Below are 21896 nucleotides of genomic sequence, written 5' to 3'. Positions count from 1 at the left end.
CGCACTATACAATCCATCATCCAAAAATGGAAATGTATTTCTACAACTGTAAACCTACCAAGACATGGCCGCCCAGCCAAATCAACAGATCGAGCAAAGAGAGCACTGGTCAGACAAGCAGCCAAGAGGCCCTTGGTCACCCTGGAGGAGCTGCAGAAATCCACAGCTTCAGTAGGAGAATCTGTCCACAAAACAAATAGAAGTTCTGCACTCCACAAATCTGCCCTTTATGTAGGAGTGTCAAGAAGAAAGCCAGTGTTAAAAGAAAGACATAAGAAGTGCTGTTTGTACAGCAAACATGTGGAAGAAGGTGCTGTGATCAGATGAGACCAAAGTTGAAAAGTAACACTGATCATCATCCTGAACACACCATGACCAAAGTGAAACATGGTGGAGGCAGCATCATGCTGTGGGATGCTTTTCTTCAGCAGGGACAGGAAAGCTGGTCAGAGTTGATGAGAAGATAGATGGGGCTTAATACAGGATAATCCTGGAAGAAAACCTGGTGGAGGCTACAAAAGACTCGAGACTGAATTCAAGAGAGAGCTTCAAGACAATGACCCTGACCCTAAACATACAGCCAGAGCTACAGTGGAATGGTTTATATCAAAGAATATTCATGTGTTAGAATCACGCAGTCAAAGTCCTGACCTAAATACCAGCTAAATGAGCTTCTGTAGCTAGACATGTAAATTGCTGTTCACAGACGCTCTCCTTCCAACCTGGCTGAGCTTCAGCTGTCTTATAAAGAAGAATGAGAAAAAAATCTCAGTTTCCAGATGTGCAAAGCTGGTAGAGACAAACCCCAAAAGATTGCAGTTGTATTTGCAAGTAAAAGGGGGCTGAATACTTTTACACATCACACTTTTCAGATTTCTATTTGATTAAATAATATTTTCATTCCACTTCACAATTTTCGCTATTTTTTGTTAGTCTATTACTTTAAATCTCAATAAAATACATTTAAGTTTGTGGTTGTAAGGTGACAAAATGTGAAAAAGTTCAAGTATTGTAATGGAATACCGTGGTATTAAATGATTCATAATGTTAAAGTGTTTGAGATTGGGTAAAGAGTAACATCTGGTTTTTGTACGAATTCTGGGTGCTGGTAATGGGGAGGTTCAAGACAGCAGGGATCCAGAGTTTTAGTCACGTACACTACGTGCAACATGGATCGGGGTGAGGGGCTGAGAGAGAGTATAAACAGGAATGAGCGGGTTAGCTGGGTGAGCAGATTCTTGGTGTACGCAACACTGTCTGACTTCAACAAAACTTTGTTACTCTCTTCTATCCTGACGCATTCAGCATTATTCTTCCACTTCAAAACCACCAAGTTCCACAACATTATGAATACTTTTGCAAGCCACTGTATAACAGCAACAACCCCCTTTATGCCCTAACAGACAACAAAGAAACTGAAAGATCATATCTTATCTAGAAATAGAGTTTACTGTAGAATAACTTTTATATACTTTTCTTTAAATGTGTGGTGCTTTTATTAAATATTAAACATTAATGTGTTAATGCACGCCAATAATCTGGAAAATTTACACTTTCATTTTTGTTATGCAAATTAGTAAGTTACCAAGTTTGAACACAAAATTCTCCTGTAATTCAACCTTTTAACATGGCTAGTGACATTTTAGCACACACACATTGTAAGATGATTGATCCTGATAAGATTAATCACAATCATTCACAGAGAACTGCTGTAGTTAATCTGATTATCAGTGCTCATTATAAGTGCTTTATCATAAAAAAGTGACTTAAGTAGAAGTTGAAGTGTTCTTTAAGCTCTACACTTAATGGAAGAACTAAAGTATTCAACATTTTTTGTATTTAGGTATTGTTTAAGTAGTTTATTTGTAAAATATAGTACTGAAGTACTGAAAGTAGTAGTACTCAGTGTGTAAGGCAGAATGGGAGCAGCACCATCTTTTATAAGATTAGATTAATCACTTGATTCACTCAATGATGAACAGCTTTATCAAACCCAGTGACAGTGCAGAGCATCGACCGCTCTGAACATTTTTATACTAGTTTCTATAAAACGATTAACAGTGCAGCACATAAACCATGTATCAGAGTAAAAGTATTACACTCATGGAAAATATGCAGTGAAGTAAAAGTGGAAGTACGAATAAAAATAATACTCCAGTAGATACAGACACAGCCTTTTAGTACTTAAGTACAGTAGTGAAGTAGTTCTATTATTTCACTTTACATCTTACGTTTATACATGGATTTTCAGCTGAAAGTGTTACACCATATATAAAGTATAATATACAGTATACAAACATTAAAGTACATTTAGTTGAACTCATACATAGTGTCTAAGTAGCACAACTTCCTAAATGCAAAGCAGCCAATAAGAACATAGATGATTTACACACATTCAGCATATATAACAGGATAAAAAAAATATTATTTAATAATAAGGTATAAAGAAATTGTGGTAAATGGTTGTGTGAAAACAGTAACAAGAATAAAGATGACCTTTCAAATCTGAAGCTCAATAGTTAATAAACAGTATTTACCTTGTTTGTAACACATGAAGTTTCTTTTCTCTGTGCACGTTATATTGTCCCAGGATGCATCAGTCTTCATAGCAGCACAGCAGGGCTTTGGCCCACAGCTTCCAGTCAGAGCACTGAATGTAACTTCATCACCATTAGACCATTTAGAACTGAACTGACTGCGCTGAAGACCAATCCAGGCTCTACTGTTGATCAGATTAATCAGTGCAGCGTTCTCTTCTTCACTGCACACAGTGACCAGATCATTGTAGTTCTCTCTACAAGCTGCTCGAGCTTCAGACTGATTCATATTCTTCTCAATGAGATGGAAAGTTCTGAGAGGACTTTTTTCTGCAGGAGAAAAGACTGTGGAGAAAAGTTCTGTAGTTAATGAAGCAGAACACAAATAAACACGAGTAGATGTGTCTAAATCTTTACACACAAACATTTTACAGCTCATTAAAAATGGACTAATAAATATTTATTGTTGCAAATCAATGAACTCAACTATTTGCTGTTTTTTCATCCCTCGTTCCTCCCATTCACTCACAAGCATTTTCAACAACACCTAGAAAGCACTTGAAACACGACTGGAAACACTCAGTAATCTTTCAAAATTTGTCAAACATACGGTTTCCATAGCAACCATCCAACAACAGCTTAGCAATGAACCAATTAGCATGGAGTAACATCCATGCAACAGCTTGAAACCACTTAGCAACATAAATAGCAACCATATTGGATACCACAGCAACCACCTAACAACACAGTAGCAACCAGCTAGAAACAACATAGCAATATTGTAGCAACCATCTTGCATACCCTAGCAACCTCTCTGAGACACCACAACAACAGTCTTTTATACCACAGCAACAGCCGAGAAACCAGCTAGAATCCACTTAGCAGCATAGCAACTACCTAGCAACCACTCAGTAGCACCCCAGCAACCATCTTGGATACCATAGCAGCAGCCTAGCAACAGCATAGAAACCAGATAGTAATCACTTATTAACATAAAAACACCATATTGGATACCACATCAACCACCTAACAACACAATAGCAACCAGCTAGAAACAACGTAGCAATATTGTAGCAACCATATTGCATACCTTAGCAAGCTCTGTGACACCATAGCAACCATCTTGTATACCACAGCAACAGCAGAGAAACCAGCTAGAAACCACTTAGCAACATAGGAACACCTTAGCATCCATTCAGCAAAACAATAGCAATGAGTTAGGAACACCTTAGCAACATTGTAGCAATCACCTTGCATAGCCTAGCAACCACTCAGTAACACCACAGCAACTGTCTTGGATACCATAGCAACAGATTAGCAACAGCATAGAAACCAGCTAGCAACACCTTAGCGACCACCAAGCAACACAATAGCAACCAGCTAGGAACAACTTCGCAACATTGTAGCAACCATCTTGGTATTCAACTATCTTGAATACCATAGCAACAGCCTAGCAACAGCATAGAAACAAGCTAACAACCACTTAGCAACATTGGAACACCTTAGCAACCACATGGGATAGCAACCACCTAGCAACACCTTAACAACTACTAAGTAAGGTCACAGCGATCACCTGGGATAACATATTGTTGGGTGGGAACCAGTTTAGCTTGTTCCTATTGCTCAGCTACTGTACATTACATTTAGCTTTTTTTCCTAAAAAATAAAATAAACCAATTGATTAATATTTAAAATAATTAGTCAATAGTGAGAGCGCTGTCTACTGGAGTTTATTAACTCATATTTAATATTGAAGATATTCAGTCACATGAAAAATGAATCAGTTTATGCTCCCTCTGATCCACCAGGGGGCGCTGATTTACTTTCTGCTGTTTAGTTCTTGTATCTGAATTTTACCAGCATTAATATTCAATCTGATGCTGCTTGACAGTAACAGAATAACTGACTTGTTAAATATGAAACTTATTAAAAACAGATAAACTGAAGATTAAACTCTAAAGCAAACTTTTATAAACACTTTAATCACCTAATGACAGAAAGTCTAACCTTACATATCCAGGGAAAAATATGTGGAATTTATTTACAACTAGATACATATTAGATATATAATTTATGAAGATTTTTTTTTACTAAATATTAAAATTATCAATACAAATATTATACTTGTTGCACAGCATTCTGCTGCACATTTATTATCTCACATTTGGCACTTTTTTTTTTACAGTAACTACTCATTTCTACTTTGCACACTGTTATATTCTTCTTTCTATATTCTGTCAATTTAGTGTATATAGTTTATTATATTATATATATGTTCAATTTGAGTTCTTAGTTATATTATTACTGTATATATTTTATCTTATGTCTTATTTGACATCTCTGCTTTAGTTTTATTCGCATATTTTAAATATTCTATCTTTATCTTTACATTATATATGATTTTATATCTCATTGCTATTGTTGTTGTTGTTTTTTAATGTATATGTTGTTCTAGAATTGCATAATTACATTTCCCATCTTAAAGATATACCTTTTGTGATTTCTTAACCTGAACAAGCTAATTAACCAGTATAACCAAGCTTGACCAGCATGAACTCACTGTTTGACCAGCATAACCAGCAAGGCCACACTGGTCAATCTGATTAATAAATGACCAGAATTAAATGCAACATACACTATGCTGGTAAAAAGCTGATTAAACACATGAACATCAAAAAAACAGCTTAAACCTTTTAAAACCAGCTGAACTTTTAAGTAGGAAATATATTAAATATCTCATATGTTCCTTGTTTTAAATTATAATTAAAAACCCTATAGATGAATATATATTTACCTGGGAGGAGGAGGAAGAGAAGGAGAAGGAGGAATGGGACGGTAGCCATGACAACCCCAAAAACTCCCACCAGTTCTGAGGTATGAAGAATGTAATCCAATTTACACACAGCTACATAATTCAACACTATCAAATAATGTAAAAAACAACAACAACAGATCAGGACCAAGTTTTTCAAAAGCATCTCAGCATCAGGATCATCCTGAGAGATAGTAGAGAGAGTGTTCCGTGTGATGCTCGTTCTACTCTCTAAGAATCATCTTTGTGCTGAGATGTTTTGAGGAATCCAGCCCCTTTGAGATCATGTAGTGAGAAAGATCTTACCTGCTGAAGTTCTCGTTGCTGAATGAGGTGGAAATGTTTAAAACACAAGGATGACACTCATCATAAAAACGTCAGTGTAAGGTCAGACCCTGTGTGGGCAGGAGCTGATAAACAAATGTTCTAATAAACACAGAAACACTCTGACGTAGGGCTGCTGCATCTGTTTCCATGGTTGGAGACTGGAGAACCAGTCAAACAAGTTCTCAGCTTATCTGAAAATTGAACTGTTATTTTTGGGCATCCTTCCTAATACTGTATTTGTAGATTGCACTTACTTACTGTGTTCACAGGTAATGATTTCTGGTAGTGTTCCTGAACACAGACAGAATGCCTTTTTAATGCAGTGCTGCCTAAAGTCCCAAAGATCACCAGCATCCAGTATTATTATATATTTATACTAATACATATACACTCACAATTATTAACGATCTTTCGTCCAGTCTGTGTCCCCTGTCCAGTCTCAGCTCCCTGTACAGTCTTTTGTCCGGTCTCTGTTCCCATTTACAGTCCAGTCTCCCCTTATATCCAATGTCTAGTCCATAGTCCGTTCACCTGTCTTGTCCTGTGTTCCTCCCTCTTAGTTCTGTCTCTTGTCTTGTCCTGTCCTCTGTTATCCCTCTTTTAAAGGGGGGTTATGTCACACCTTGTCCTGTGCCTGTCTTGTATTTCTCTCTTTTGATTCTGTGTGCTCCTGTCCTCAGTTTTTCTGTCTTGTGTTACTAGCCATGTGTTCTGTAAGCACATGGCCTTGTTTTTTATTACCCTGTCTCTGCACTAGCCCCGCCTGCCTCATTTGTAACCCCACCCTGCTCATTACTTCTCTGGGTGTACCTTGTCTGTGCCTGTGTATAAATACTCCATGTGGTTGTGCTTTTTGTTTTACCCTGTTGTGTTCTACCCCGCTTTATTGTGTGATTGCTGTTAGTTTGACCCTCATTCCTGCCGTTTTGTGTAAGTTTCTGGTTTGGTTTCTTAAGTTTGTTTGTTTCTTTGTTTATTTTTGATTCTTTGTTTGACAGACCTTGTTAGTCCTTTATTTTGTTTAATAGTCTTCGTTTTTATGTCACTGTTTGTTTCTTTGTCTCGTTTTTGTTCTTAGTTTTTGTTTTGTAATGGCTACTAATAAAAAGGCTGAACAGCATTTGCATCCTGCCTCTGAATTGTTACATAATGCCATTTGGATTTGTCTAGTCTTTTCTCCTGTTTTGGTGGCAGGGAGTTGTATTCTGTATCGCTTGTCAATAAAATAATGCTAATACGTACATTTTACATTTGCACAGTGTCCAGCGCTTGGTCTGGCAGAGGATCTGGGGAGAGAGCCTAACTTCCTGTTGTGGCGTGACTTGTAGACCAGGTCATAACAAAAAGCAAATACACTGATGAGGAAACTATATGCAAATATGCTTCCAGGAAAAAGTCCTACAGGCGCAAAACATTTGCATAGAATTAGAAAAAAAGAGAGGAAAATTGAATGCTGCACCTTCAACAGTATCTGCTTAGCAACAACACAGCTCAACCAGCAAACTTCCGATGGCTTATCAATACTAGCTATCTAAGATACCGTTACTAAAAAAAAGGCTGCTCCATGAAGTTTAGCTAACAACCTAAGAGATTTAACAATTACATATGTATTTTCATATGTAATTTCCTGCTTTCTTATGTATTTAAACACCTAAGTCGACCTACAGTAACAGCTTCCCCACAGCAGGTTCTAGCCCTGCCTACTACTCAGGCTATTGACTGACAGGTAAGTTAATCACCATGCACAAACTTAAAAGAAATAGGGAATAGTGTGTGAGCCTAAATAAACTATTGTATTAAAATAAAATGAAAAAAATAATTTATTTAAAAACTTTATTAAATAAAAGGGACATTTAACAAGGCTGCATATTATGTCATGTTTAATGTGTGGTGGTCCAAACAAATAATTGGAAACGACTAGTGTGGGCTTCTTACAGTCCAACATCCCAGAATGCACCTCGCAGCAGTATCGGCTTAATGGAAAAAGTACTTACTGTAAGTTATATGTTTAGAAAATAGTACTGCTGTGTGATAAAATAAAGTTTAAAGTTATTTTTAGGTAAGAATGTAGGGGTTTAGACGTCAGATATATAGTTTATTTATAAAAAAAACGGCTATATGAAAACCTGCTCCTACTCTCCTGAGAGGGTCACATGATCAAGAACAGAGCTGTTCCAATTACATAAGAACTGTATGGCGTCATCCCGTCCTCGGGACTCCTCCTGGCCAAGTACGGGAGTCCACACTTGTGTACTTCATATTTAGAAACTACTTAGTTCTTGATTCTGTTAGCGAACATGCTAACTACAACTGCCTAGCAACCACCTTTAGCTTTAGCAACAGGTGCTAACATACAGGTAAATGTACATAAACAGTTTTTTTATGAATATAACCAAGCTTAGTTCACTATATCATCAAACATTTACCTCATTTCCACATTTTTAGGGTGTTTACAGGTAGAGAGCTGCTTGGTTCATTAATGTGTTTGAATGCTGGAGAAAGGAACTCAGAAGCTACAGAGACAGAACGCATTTAGGCCACGCCCACACTGTGGGGGACTTTGCACTTGTACTTTGCACTTTCCTCATTACTGATTTTAACTCAAATAGCAAACACGCTAACACACTGTTACATGATTTGCAGGAAAAAAATTAAAGATTTTTTAACTGAATCAAGGTTTTACTGGATTTTAAGACTAAAAAAGTCGTAGTAAAGGTAAAGTTATCAGGAGACTGGAGGGTCGTGAGAAGACGCTTGTACAGAGATGTCATAAGAAATTATATAGTCTTTTACTACATAAAAATACTTTTTGAGCCATCAAATGATTTTTTAAACACCACAGAAGTGCAGATATTTTATGATGTGGTTTGATGATTAGTGACATTTTATAAAATAAAAAATGTGCCTGGTGTTACTGTCCCTTTTTGTACCTTTCTTTGGTGCACGCAATGTTAAAATAACAAAAAATATTCATACAGCTAATTATTATGTAATAATATAGTTTACATTTATTAAAGAATTAAGACATTTTTCATCCCAGATGTGAATGTTTCTGTAGAACTAGCAATCTGTAAAATCTTTGTTTATTGTCAGGAAAAATGAACACAAGGCTGCTATTATAAGAACAGGTTTTCCTGATTACAGCAAACACATCCCTGAAAAAGAACAAAGAACAGTTCTATATATATTTAGGCTTCATCTGAAATGTCAGAAATGCTGAACTGAGGCAGAATTTTCTGTTTCAAACACAGCCTTAGATTTGAGAGAGAAATAATGGCAGGCTGAGAGCGCACTCTGCTGGAGTGCACAGACATTTACACCCTGTTTAATTTCACATTTATCTCTCAAGGTATTCGGATGATCTCTGAGATATTTATATGTAAATCCCCTCATACTTTTTAAATGTAAAATTACCTCAAAATTAGTTTTTGATCATTTTAACTGGTAGTCAATTAATTAAACCTTTGAAAAATATTTTTTTTCTCACTAAAAAAAGTTTAACCCTGTCCCAGAGAGCTTAACCCCTGTATGATTATGAATTGTAAGTAGTTCTTGTAGGACCTTAATATGAGATGTCCCTTGTTTATGATCATTTTATTCCATGTAGATTTTTGTAGAGTATTTAAAAATATTCCCAATTTAACTGCCAAGAAGTTTTCACCTGTTTATCCACAATTACAAACATATTTTATCAAAATATTAACAAAAAACAAATAAATAAACAAACACATGAATCTCAGCATGATGGGGTTGAAGTAATAAAAGGGTTTCAGGTGGGGTGCAGGAAGGACGAGGAGGCGAACACAAACGCAAACCACAAAAATATTTAACAAAAATAAACACAAAATAAACATGGAATAAACAAAAGAAACCAGGACTGAAGAAACACAAGTGAAAACACGGCGCACACACAGACGTGAAACGTACAAGGACCGACACGGGAACAGGAAACACACAGCTATAAATACACATGGGAACTAGAAACACCTGGGGCTAGGGGACGGAGCTACAACTGAACACAGGTGACAACATTAAAGGTAAAGATGTGGACTAACACTGGGGTGGAGCTACAAAGAGGGAGCACGTGGGAGAGCACAGGCACAAGGAACAGGTAAACACACACAGAAAAACATGACCACAGATTGGAAACAGGGCAAGGACGTGACAGCTCCCGAGGCACTCAAAAACGAAACGAAAGCCAAGGGACGAGGACGCGGACTGGACAGGGGACGCGAAAGGAGACTGGGCATGGGGCACGAACGGAGACTTGATAGAGGACTGGACAGGGGATAGGGACGGACACTGAAATGAGGACAGAAAGGCGGACTAGAGAGGGGACGTAAAGAGAGACTGGACGGAAGACTGGACTGGGGATGCAAATGGAGGAAAGACTGGACAGGGCACTGCACATTACTGGGCCAGGGGACAGTGATGAACACATTAACAGGAATGGACACGAACACAGGGACAGGGACAGGAACAGGAAAACCACCAGGGAAGGGAACCGAAACACAGACAGACACGGGAACAAAAACGAAGTCTCTGAGTGTGGCTCGGCTGCAGCTGTAAGGGACGTGTCTGTGTTCATACTAAGCAACATGTATGATCGAAAAATTTCTACTGGGTTGTTAATGGGCACGTTTGTAAATTATCTACATTTCACTCTACATCTTTCTACCACCAGGGGGAGACTGTTTTAACAATATGCTCAAATGTTCATACTCTGAAATTTTACCCAGTCATTTGTTTCTAACCCAACAGAATAACAGTGGTTTATCAGCTATGAATCAACTGATAACTGGACTTTTTTTAAACTAATTACTGTAAAATAATTTAATCTAATATAAAATCTTAGAAAAAAGTGCTGCACAATTTACACTACACATTAATACAAACAAATATAACATTTTGTTTCTTTTTATTGTTAATAAATGTTCAATGTTCAGAAATTACACAGCAACACATTACAATATTTCCTCTCAAATAAAATATGGAATAGAAATGCAGTAGAAATATTACTTTATAAAAATCACCCTTTGTACCGAAACCTTATAGGTAAAGAAAGTTTAAGCATTGTAAAAAATATATACAGTAACTGAAGTGTGTAGCAAGTGACACTCAGTATTATTTCTAAGTCATGACCTGTTAAGTATCAATCCAATTTTATTAAACAAACCTCCCAATTATAGTAATAAAAAAAAAAAACTCAAAACGCACTGTTCCACATTATTTAGCAGGCCACAGGTTTCAAGCAACATGGGAAAGAAAAGGGATCTCTCTGTTGCTGAAAAGCATGAAATATTGCAGTGCCATTGCAAGATATGAAAACAATAGAATTTTCATAAAAATCTTGCGATGCAGTTGTGTATAAATCTACTATTCTGCCGCCCCTAACCAGAGCTCACAAGCAGAAACGGTTGCAGTGGGTCCAGACATACATAAAGACTAATTTCCAAACAGTCTTGTTTACTGATAAATGCTGTGTAACCCTGGATGGTCCAGATGATGGATGGCCACCACGTCCCAACAAGGCCGCGACATCAGCAAGGAGGGGGCAGAGGTTTGTTTAATAAAATTGGACTAAAACGGGTCATGACTTAAAATTATATTTACTGTTATTTACATGGACTATTTAGTTAAAATCGAAGTGAAATATCACTTGCATAATATTTTGGAACACGGTGTATAAATGAAGAATTTCTGTACATTTTAGTGTTTATCTGCTCGACTGCTTGATTCGGATGAGCGTTTATAATGATGAAGCTCTTCCTGAAAGAAATCGAAGAGTCAGAGAAACACTAAACTGTTAAGTTTGTTTAAGTCGACAGACGGCTCTGAGTTTAGAGACGCTCGTCTTCACACTGCATGATTTCTCCACAGGGTTCGGGGCACCACAGCTGGAAGGCGGTGGGCGCTCTCCAGACCACTTGGTCCAGGGACCCAAAGAAAGTCTACTAGACAACTTCAGCAGCTCAGTGATTCGCTTCTGTCCAAGCCCCACCCACATCGGCCCAGAGACACCCCTCCTCCTGAGCTCAGACTCCAGCTGTTCCTGCTCCAGATCAGACTCGATGCGCAGAAGTCCATCCCTGTTATCTTTCTTACAGTAGTCCAGAACGTTCTCCCAGCTCATGGTGTCATCACTAACATGGATGTGCACTGATAGAGACACATGAGCACAAACAGAAAAGCATGTTTTAGACTGAAATAGAAGAAACAGATCAATAGAAGAAGTCAGGACTTACTGCTGTAGCACAGAGCAGATCCAGTATTGCTGCACGGCACTGAATACATTTTTCCTGATACCAGTTTCACACAGTCTGCTGGAGAAGATTTAGGGTGATCGTCCCACCAGTTTCTGTAAGCAGATCTTCCTCCATCAGCCCACTGCCAATCATCACGCAGCAGACCAATCCAGAAGGGATCTTTTGTCTTCATCCCTGCTATCTTCACTGCTTCATTCTGCTCCTGATCTCTGATGCTGACCAGATCAGTGTAGTTCTTCCTGCAGTAACTCTGAGCTTCATACCAGGTCAGAGACTGATCAGTGATCAGGTGATAGCTAAAAGTGAGGTCAGTCTGATCTGTAAAGGGTAAGAATAAAATTACTGTGATCATCAATTAAACACCTCTTATCATGAATCAACATTAGTATTTAATATCATGTAGATGGAGTTCAGGATCTTAATGTTGTGTTGAATGTAAGTGTTAATATCAACACAACAAGACTGTTGTGTAAAATTTCACACAAACTCTGTGTAATAATTACTTTTTCAAGATTTACTCTATATATAAATATAAATATATAGGATTTTTGACCTTTATTAAAAAGTACTTTTTATACAATTTATACTATTGTCTTTGATGTGGGGGTGTTTTTGCCAGGTTTATTAATTATTTTAAGTCATAATCAACACAATTTTGAAATATATGTATATTCTACCAAGTTTTAAAGATGTTTTTAATACATTTCTAATGTTTTACTATTTTCCTAAAATATCAAGCTACTTAAACGTCTCCGAGTATTTCTTGTCCCTGCTGTCATCCTGGGATAACCCCACCCCTATAAGAAACCAGCTGTTAACATCCTTTAACAACCTTCTCAATGTCTTATTTTTAAAGGACTAAAGGACACTTGCTGCTGCATATTCAGCAATTAATAATATTAATAAAATAATAATAATTATCATTATTATGCTTAGCTTAGGTAAAGCTTAAGCTGTCCATCCTGTCCTGGTAAAATCTTCAAAAAAACAAGGTCACCATAAACCACGATTTTATCAAATACCAATTTTATGGTTAAAAATTAAACATTACTTCAAATAGAAAAACCTTTTAAACGATCAATTTAGCAATTTTTTTTAATCAATTATACAGTATTCCAAGCACCACAATAACAGATATTTTATTCTGTGGTTTAATGTACAATTGCAGCCATTTTGTGAAATTACACTTTTTTAATGAAACTTGTCAATAATTTTTTTGGAACACACAATTTTTAAATAAATGTACAAACAAGCTGTTATTTATGCATATTCATATAGTCAACAAGTTATGTAATAAAATAGTCTATGTTTAAATGTAATTCAAGAATTAAGATATTTTCCATAATAATCCTCCCTTTCGAGCAGCTGAGCATGAGAGGATGGACGAATGCATGTCAGGAAAAAAAAACTGAGCTGTGAAAATACGATTTCATTGTAGCTGGAAATCTTTGAAATATGATACAAATTTAAAATCATTAAAAAATCTTCAGGTAAACAAAACGACAAGACTCTTAAAGGCACAGTAATTTGATAATGTGTGTTCTGTAGCTGAAGCAAACTAACAATTCATCTCAAACAGCCTAAGTCTAAATAATTAATAAACAGTATTTACCTTGTTTGTAACACATGAAGTTTCTTGTCTGTGTACACTGAATTTTGTCCCATGATCCATCAGCCTTCATAAGAAAACAGCAGGGCCATGAGCCACAGTCTCCAGTCTCCAGATTTCTAAATGTAACGTTATCACCATTAGACCATTTTACACTGGACTGGTTCCTGTACAGACCAGTCCATGCAGAGCCGATACCAGTCAGTCTGATCAGTGCAGTGATGTCTTCATCATTATACACAGTGACCAGATCAGTGTAGTTCTCTCTACAAGCTGCTCGAGCTTCAGACTGAGTCAGGTTCTTCTCTATGAGATGGAAAGTGAGACGATTTCTTTGTTCTGCAGGAGAAAAGACTGTGGAGAAACGTTCTGTAGTTAATGAAGCAGAACAGAAATTAAAGTGTTACACAGGGGATCTGCAGGTAAAATGACATTTTAATACTATTTGTGTGATGAGCAGTTCTGCACTGCCAGCAGGGGGAGCTGATAGACATAAGGGAAAAAATGGTACAGTTGGAGCTCAAAACGCCAAGTCCCATAATTCCTGGCGGTGATCATTATCAACCAGCTGCACCTGTGCAGCACCCTATATAAACTCCAGTCAAACCTACTGATGACAAAAGTGGGGTTTTTGGGAGATCGAATCAAATTGACCATTTGATATATAAAAAGATTAGATCTTGTGAGTCCTTCAAATCATCATCTACCATAGTGATATGTGGTGAGTAATTAGGATCGTAACTTAAGTTCAAAATGATCCCGAAGATCTGATCCAGCAGAATTTAGTGTTTTTGAAGTCCTTTTATTTCACAAATGTCAATGGTTTGACAAATAATAATAATAATAATAATAAATATAGCCGCAAGCGGCAATCATCGGGTTCAAGCATCAACTGGCACAATGGTGCCTACTAGAGCACAGAATGGTGATGTGTAAAAAGGGCTAATATGATTGGAGATGCCCTGTCACATTTAGAGATTATCAAGTTTTTCACCTGTTATTAATGTTAAGCAGAGGCCTTTCAACATGATCAGTGCTTAAATTCACATACACATCTATTGAAGTTTGTAGGATATTCATCAAGTGAGTTAGAACTAGTCAAAAGGTGTCTACATGTTATTGGTATTGATGAGGTGGCTTCAACCAGAATTTTCACAAAGTGGTGTTCAGATTGACCTTTGAACCTTTGCAAAACAAGCTGAAATGTTTGACCAAAGGAGTGCATCATCTGACATGACATGTAATTACAAAGTTATTTTAAATCTAGTTCTGAATTAAATGGCGCTTCATCAAGCACCAACTGGCACAATGGTGCCTACTAGAGCATAGGATGGTGATGTGTAAGAAGGTCTTAACACAATTGGAGAAACTCTCTCACATTTAGAAATTATCAAAAGTCTTTCACCTGTTATTAATGTTGAGCAGAGGCACAAAGGAGTGAATGTTCTGATATGACATGTAATTACAAAGTTATTCTAAATCTAGTTCTGTATTAAATGGCGCTTCATCAGAGTGATATTGTACAGCAGTCTTTAACATTGTGAGATTACAGCAAATACTGCAGAGTTACAGCAATTTAGGTTAGAAATTCCAAGGATGCGCTGATTACTTGATGCCTGGACACTATTGTAAGTGACAGTTTCACAATTGTTTTTGATGTCTATTTACCTACAGACTCTACAGTGTGCAACAAGACCAAAATGGAGGTGATAGGCCAAATATCCGGAGACTAGTTTAAATATAGCTATTGTAAAACAATTAGCAATTATAAATAAACAAACCACTTTTTAAACATAACTGTATTTACAAATATGTCAGAGGCACTGCACTTAATATGGCAAAACCAATTAGATGTCAAAATATTACATTATGATTGACATATACTATTTTATTTCGGAACAGCGCCCCCAGTGGCCGAATTGTTTCACCACTTTGCAGGTCACTACAGTGTCTCCACCTGAACATAACAGCCAAGTTTCATCCTGATTGGGCAACATACAGCCTGCCAAAAAGCCTGCTGAATGCTGATTGGCTGATGTCGTCCAGCCATTTTGATTGAAGAAGTTGCCCTTTGAACATCCTTTAGAGGCTGTATGATAGATTCTGCATGCAAATTTTCAGGTTGCTAGTTTGCACGGTTGCTGAGAAACAGTATTCCAGATTGAACTGTTGGAGTGAATGGGGCATATATCCGGAAGGACTAATTTGCATATGGCGGCCATATTGTTTACAAATTTCAACATTTTTTGATGAATATTGCCATGCTCTCCTGAGTATTTTGATACCAAACATGCCAGGATTGGTCAAAATTCCTAGGACTAGTTCGCAAAAGTATGTTTTGCATATTATGCAAATTAGCAAAAAATCTGTATAGACGGAAGTGCATGGTCCAAATTGGAATGTTGTAGGTATTGACCCAAGGAATCCATCAAATAAGAATTTTGAATGTAGGTCTTATGGTTTTTGAATTATTGAGAAAATTGTGAAAAATGAATTTCCTTGTTTATAGCGCCACCACTTGACCAATCGGTGCCAATTTTTGTTGTCCGCCGAGATGCACTGATCCCACATCTACCTACCAAGTTTCATGTCTCTACGACTTACGGTTTAGGCTGCACAACTGCTTTTTCAGAGGAAAAAGAATAATAATAATAAGAAGAAGAAAAATCTTAACAAAAACAATAGGGTTCTACGCACCTTCGGTGCTTGAACCCTAATAATAATATGAGCAGTAAATACTATTAATATTGTTTGTTACAAATATTAATTACAACAGAAATCATTTCAGTGCATTGCGTCTCTTTTAAAATGTGACTGTGTTGTCTTTGGTCATGTTCACAACAAACAGTTCTGAGATCAGAGATCACATTTTTAAACTCTCATATAGAAACATTTGGGCACAAAAAATTATAATCTCAGATCAGCTGCTTTTACTTTATTATTACCAAAAATATGCTAAATGTTTTTCGAAACTGTGTGCCATAACAAAATCTGTTTATGTGCAGTCATGTGGCTTTTTGTTTTAATACAGAATTCAAAACAGTGTTAAAACACTGTGAATTGATTCAGCTTGAATCTAAGTTTGAAGTTTGCTATTACTAGTCAAATGAAACTTTGCTGTCACACCTTTGTAGAGAGGTGACTGGTAACAGTGTGTAGAAGAGAAGAGAAAGAGCAAAGAAATCAAAGAAAAAGGTAAGAAGATAAAACATCACAGGAAAATCATCAAATTTGTTGTGTTTTAGTTTGGGTTATTTGAAGCTGAAAGCTGTATTTTGTTTCTACACGCCATTATGTGGCTTTTCTTTTTTTTTTTAAACCTTATCTGAGGTATTCACTATCACTATTTCAAAACTATTAATAGAAGTGTAAAATAAATAACAGACCATATTGATATAAGTAAACAATAAAATGAATTACTATATATGCACATAAATATGTTTATTATAAACATATAGAATTAAAATGAATCCTTCCCATCTGTTCTGCAATTGTATCCAACACCTACCACAACCGTAACAATTACAAATGCTTTCACAATAAGAAAATGACAAAGCGCCATTAATGAGATTTTACAGTGAGCTTGATATTCCTGTATTTTCTGACAAACCACTATTTCAAACAAACATAAATTAGCAGTTTTGTACAGTGAAAATGGGGTACAGTACAAATCTGGGGTAATCTAACTAAACAGTGCACAAAAATAAAATTGTATTTACTGTCGGTGGTATTTTTAAGGTCTTTTGGGAATTTAAGACATTTTTAAGAATAATTTTTAAGGATACCCTGGTTGGTTATATAAAAAGAAATTAATTGTAATAGATTAAAATTGCTTATTAAGTTGATGTTGTTCTTTAATACTTAATATTCAATAAAAGTCAATCCTGTTACCTTTCTTACAGTAGTTCAGAGTGCCGCTCATCCCGGTCATTTGGTCATCACCGACATTAACAGATGCTGGTAGAGACAGTAAAGAGCGTGTTTTAGAGTGAGAGCAGAGACACTCTGATTTATATACAGTGTGTTATAAAGATGATACTGAACACTGCTGAGAGAGTTATAGAGAGTGAAGTCAGGACTTACTGTTGTAGCACAGAACAGGCAAATGATTACTGCATGGCACATTTTGCCATTTGCCATTCACATTCAGCTGTGTACAGTATGGAAATGTTGATCGAGGGTGAAAAACAGCCCAGTTTCTGTAAGCAGATCTTCCTCCATCAGCCCACTCCATCCAGCCCGCGTCATCACGCAGCAGACCAATCCAGAAGGAATCACTGCTCTTCATCCCTGCTATCTTCACTGCTTCATTCTGCTCCTGATCTCTGATGCTGACCAGATCAGTGTAGTTCTTCCTGCAGTAACTCTGAGCTTCATACCAGGTCTTATTCTCAGTGATCAGGTGATAGCTGAAGGTGAGGTCAGTCTGATCTGTGGAGGAGAAAGATTGAACACATTTACCTCTTTTCTGCAGAAACTCTTTGAGATTTTGGTCACCACCATTCTTTGTATGTGTGGTGCTTTTATTTGCAGTAATGTCAGGCTTAGGAATTAAAATAAGTGCAGTCAACATTAATGTGTTAATGCTCGCTAATAATCAAAAAAATTAAACACTTTTTTTTGTTTTGCATATTAATCATTTTACTAAGTTTGGACACAACATTCTCCTGTAATTCAACATTTTTACATGGCTTGTGACATTTTAGCACACACACATTTTAAGGTGATTGATCCTGATTAGATTAATCATGATCATTCACAGAGGACTGCTGTAGTTAATCTGATTATCAGACCTGTATAAGGTCCTATCAGACTTGATTAAAAGTGCTTTCACTGCAAAAAATGAAATCTTAGCAAGGGTAATAATCTAGTTTCAAAGCAATAAATCTTATTTCTTGCTCTGATAAGAATGTTTAGTCTTACTAAGCATTGTAAATGTAAGATTGTTTTACATATTTTAGGAATAATTATCCTATTCAGTCTTACTTAGAATTGTCATCTTATTTTAAGTAATTTGATCTCAAAATAAACACAAAAGGTCACCAGTCAAGTTATTCTGATACAAGTGTAGAAATTTAAGCTAGACAATGAAATATTTTTGCTTGATTTGAGTCTTGATTTTAAGAATACTTTATAAGAAAATGTTGCTTACCCCATTGGCAGATTTTTTTGCTTAATTTAAGCATTTTTGTCTTAATTTAAATACATTTTATCTAGTTTCCCGATGGATTTTTGGAGTGTTATCATAAAAAGTGAGTTAAGTAGAAGTTAAAGTGTTCTTTACGCTCTACACTTAAGTGGAAGTATATAACTAAAGTATCAACATTTTTTGTATTTAAGTATTGCTTAAGTAGTTTATTTGTAAAATATAGTACTAAAGTACCGAAAGTAGAAGTACATTACTGTGTTCTGTATTTATTAGTGCTAAAGGCAGAACGGGAGCAGCGAGGTCTTCTTATAAGATCAGATTGATCTCTTGATTCATTCAGTGATGAGGAGCTTCATCAAACCCGGTGTCAGTGCAGAGTATCTACTGCTCTGATACTGCAGTGATAATGTGGGTTTGGAATGATTCCAAATATTTTTAGAATTAGTAACGATGCAGCAAATAAACAATGTATCATAGTGAAAGTATTAAAGTCATGGAAAATATGTAATGAAGAAAAAGTGAAAGTACGAGTAAAAATAATACTCCAGTAGATACAGACACAGCCTTTTAGTACTTAAGTACAGTAGTGAGATAAAAATAATACTTCAGTAGATACAGATACAGCCTTTTAGTACTTAAGTACAGTAGGGAATTAGATTTACTATATTACTTTACATCTCAAGTTTATACATGGATTTTAAGCTGAAAGTGTTACACCATACAGTTATAATATACAGAATACAAACATTAAAGTACGTTTAGTTTAGTTCTGCCCTCACTGAACTCACACATATTGTCTCAGTAGCGCAACTTCATAAATACAGAGAAGCCAATAAGAACAGAGATCATTTACATGCATTCGCCATATAAAACAGAATCAGAAAAATATTATTTAATAATAAGGTATAAAGCAATTGTGGTAAATGGTTATGTAAAAACAGTAACAAGAATGATGACCTTTCAAATCTGAAGCTCAATCGTTAATAAACAGTATTTACCTTGTTTATAACACATGAAGTTTCTTGTCTCTGTACACAGAGGACTTTCCCATGATGCATCAGTCTTCATAGCAGCACAGCAGGGCTTTGGCCCACAGCTTCCAGTCAGAGCACTGAATGTAACTTCATCACCATTAGACCATTTAGAACTGAACTGACTGCGCTGAAGACCAATCCAGACTTTACTGTATGCAGGCAGCCGAGTGTTGATCAGATTAATCAGTGCAGTGTTCTCTTCTTCACTGCACACAGTGACCAGATCAGTGTAGTTCTCTCTACAAGCTGCTCGAGCTTCAGACTGAGTCATATTCTTCTTAATGAGATGAAAAGTTCTGAGAGGACTTTGTTCTGCAGGAGAAAAGACTGTGGAGAAAGGTTCTGTAGTTAATGAAGCAGAACACAAATAAACACGAGTAGATGTGAGTAAATCTTTATACACAAAGATTTTACAGCTCATTAAAAATGGACTAATAAATAATTATTGTTGCAAATCAATGAACTCAACTATTTGCTGTTTTTTCATCCCTCGTTCCTCCCATTCACTCACAAGCATTTTCAACAACACCTAGAAAGCACTTGAAACACGACTGGAAACACTCAGTAATCTTTCAAAATTTGTCAAAAATACAGTTTCCATAGCAACCATCTAACAACAGCTTCGCAATGAACCAATTAGCATGGAGTAACATCCATGCAACAGCTTGAAACCACTTAGCAACATAAATAGCAACCATATTGGATACCACAGCAACCACCTAACAACACAATAGCAACCAGCTAGAAACAACATAGCAATATTGTAGCAACCATCTTGCATACCCTAGCAACCTCTCTGAGACACCACAACAACAGTCTTTAATACCACAGCAACAGCCGAGAAACCAGCTAGAATCCACTTAGCAACATAGCAACTACCTAGCAACCACTCAGTAGCACCCCATCTTGGATACCATAGCAGGAGCCTAGCAACAGCATAGAAACCAGATAGTAATCACTTATTAACATAAAAACACCATATTGGGTACCACATCAACCACCTAACAACACAATAGCAACCAGCTAGAAACAACATAGCAATATAGTAACAACCATATTGCATACCTTAGCAAGCTCTCTGTGACACCATAGCAACCATCTTGTATACCACAGCAACAGCAGAGAAACCAGCTAAAAACCAATTAGCAACATAGGAACACCTTAGCATCCATCCAGCAAAACAATAGCAATGAGTTAGGAACACCTTAGCAACATTGTAGCAATCACCTTGCATAGCCTAGCAACCACTCAGTAACACCACAGCAACTGTCTTGGATACCATAGCAACAGATTAGCAACAGCATAGGAACCAGCTAGCAACACCTATGGGATAGCAACCACCTAGCAACTCCTTAGCAACCAGCTAGCAACACCTTTGCAACCACCTAACAACACAATTGAAACTAGCTAGTAACAACTTAGCAACATTATAGCAACCACATTGCATACCCTAGTAACTAACTAGCAACCACTTAGCAACATAGGAACATCGTATCACCCATATGGGATAGCAGCCACCTAGCAACTCCTTAGCAACCAGCTAGCAACACCTTTGCAACCACCTAACAACACAATTGAAACCAGCTAGTAACAACTTAGCAACATTATAGCAACCACATTGCATACCCTAGTAACTAGCAACCACTTAGCATCACAGGAACTGTCTTGGATATCATAACAACAGCATAAAAAAGTAGATAGCAACCACTTAGCAACATAGGAACATCTATCACCCACATGGGATAGCAGTCACCTAGCAACACAATATAAACAGCTAAGAATAACTTAGCTAGCAACTACCTAGCAACCACTTGGATACCATAGCAGCAGCCTAGCAACAGCATAGAAACCAGATAGCAACCACTTATCAACAAAGAAACACCTTAGCAAACACCTGGCAAAACAATAGCAATCAGCTAGGAACAACTTAGCAACACATTGTAGCAACCATCTTGGAATTTAACTTTCTTAAAATACCATAGCAACAGCATGGAAACAATCTAACAACCACTTAGCAACGTTGGAACACCTTAGCAACCACATGGGATAGCAACCACCTAGCAACACCTTAACAACTACTAAGTAAGGTCACAGCGATCACCTGGGATAACATATTGTTGGGTGGGAACCAGTTTAGCTTGTTCCTATTGCTCAGCTACTGT

General features: G+C 36.7%; 1 protein-coding gene across 1 annotated transcript in view; it reads right to left on the bottom strand.

Moving 5' to 3' along the window:
* LOC125801640 (macrophage mannose receptor 1-like) overlaps window positions 1–21896 on the bottom strand; it is a 224400-nt gene that overhangs the window by 201144 nt on the left and 1360 nt on the right. Inside the window, exon 2 of the mRNA XM_049478423.1 lies at window positions 19699–20061. Within this exon, the coding sequence (XP_049334380.1) occupies window positions 19699–20061 (363 nt within the window). The remainder of the gene's footprint in view (window positions 1–19698; window positions 20062–21896) is intronic.

Source organism: Astyanax mexicanus, chromosome 4 (assembly GCF_023375975.1).
Source record: "Astyanax mexicanus isolate ESR-SI-001 chromosome 4, AstMex3_surface, whole genome shotgun sequence".
In the NCBI taxonomy this organism is placed as follows: domain Eukaryota; kingdom Metazoa; phylum Chordata; class Actinopteri; order Characiformes; family Acestrorhamphidae; genus Astyanax; species Astyanax mexicanus.
Note: the sequence above shows the minus strand (reverse complement) of the source record. Positions and strands in the feature narration are given on the sequence as shown.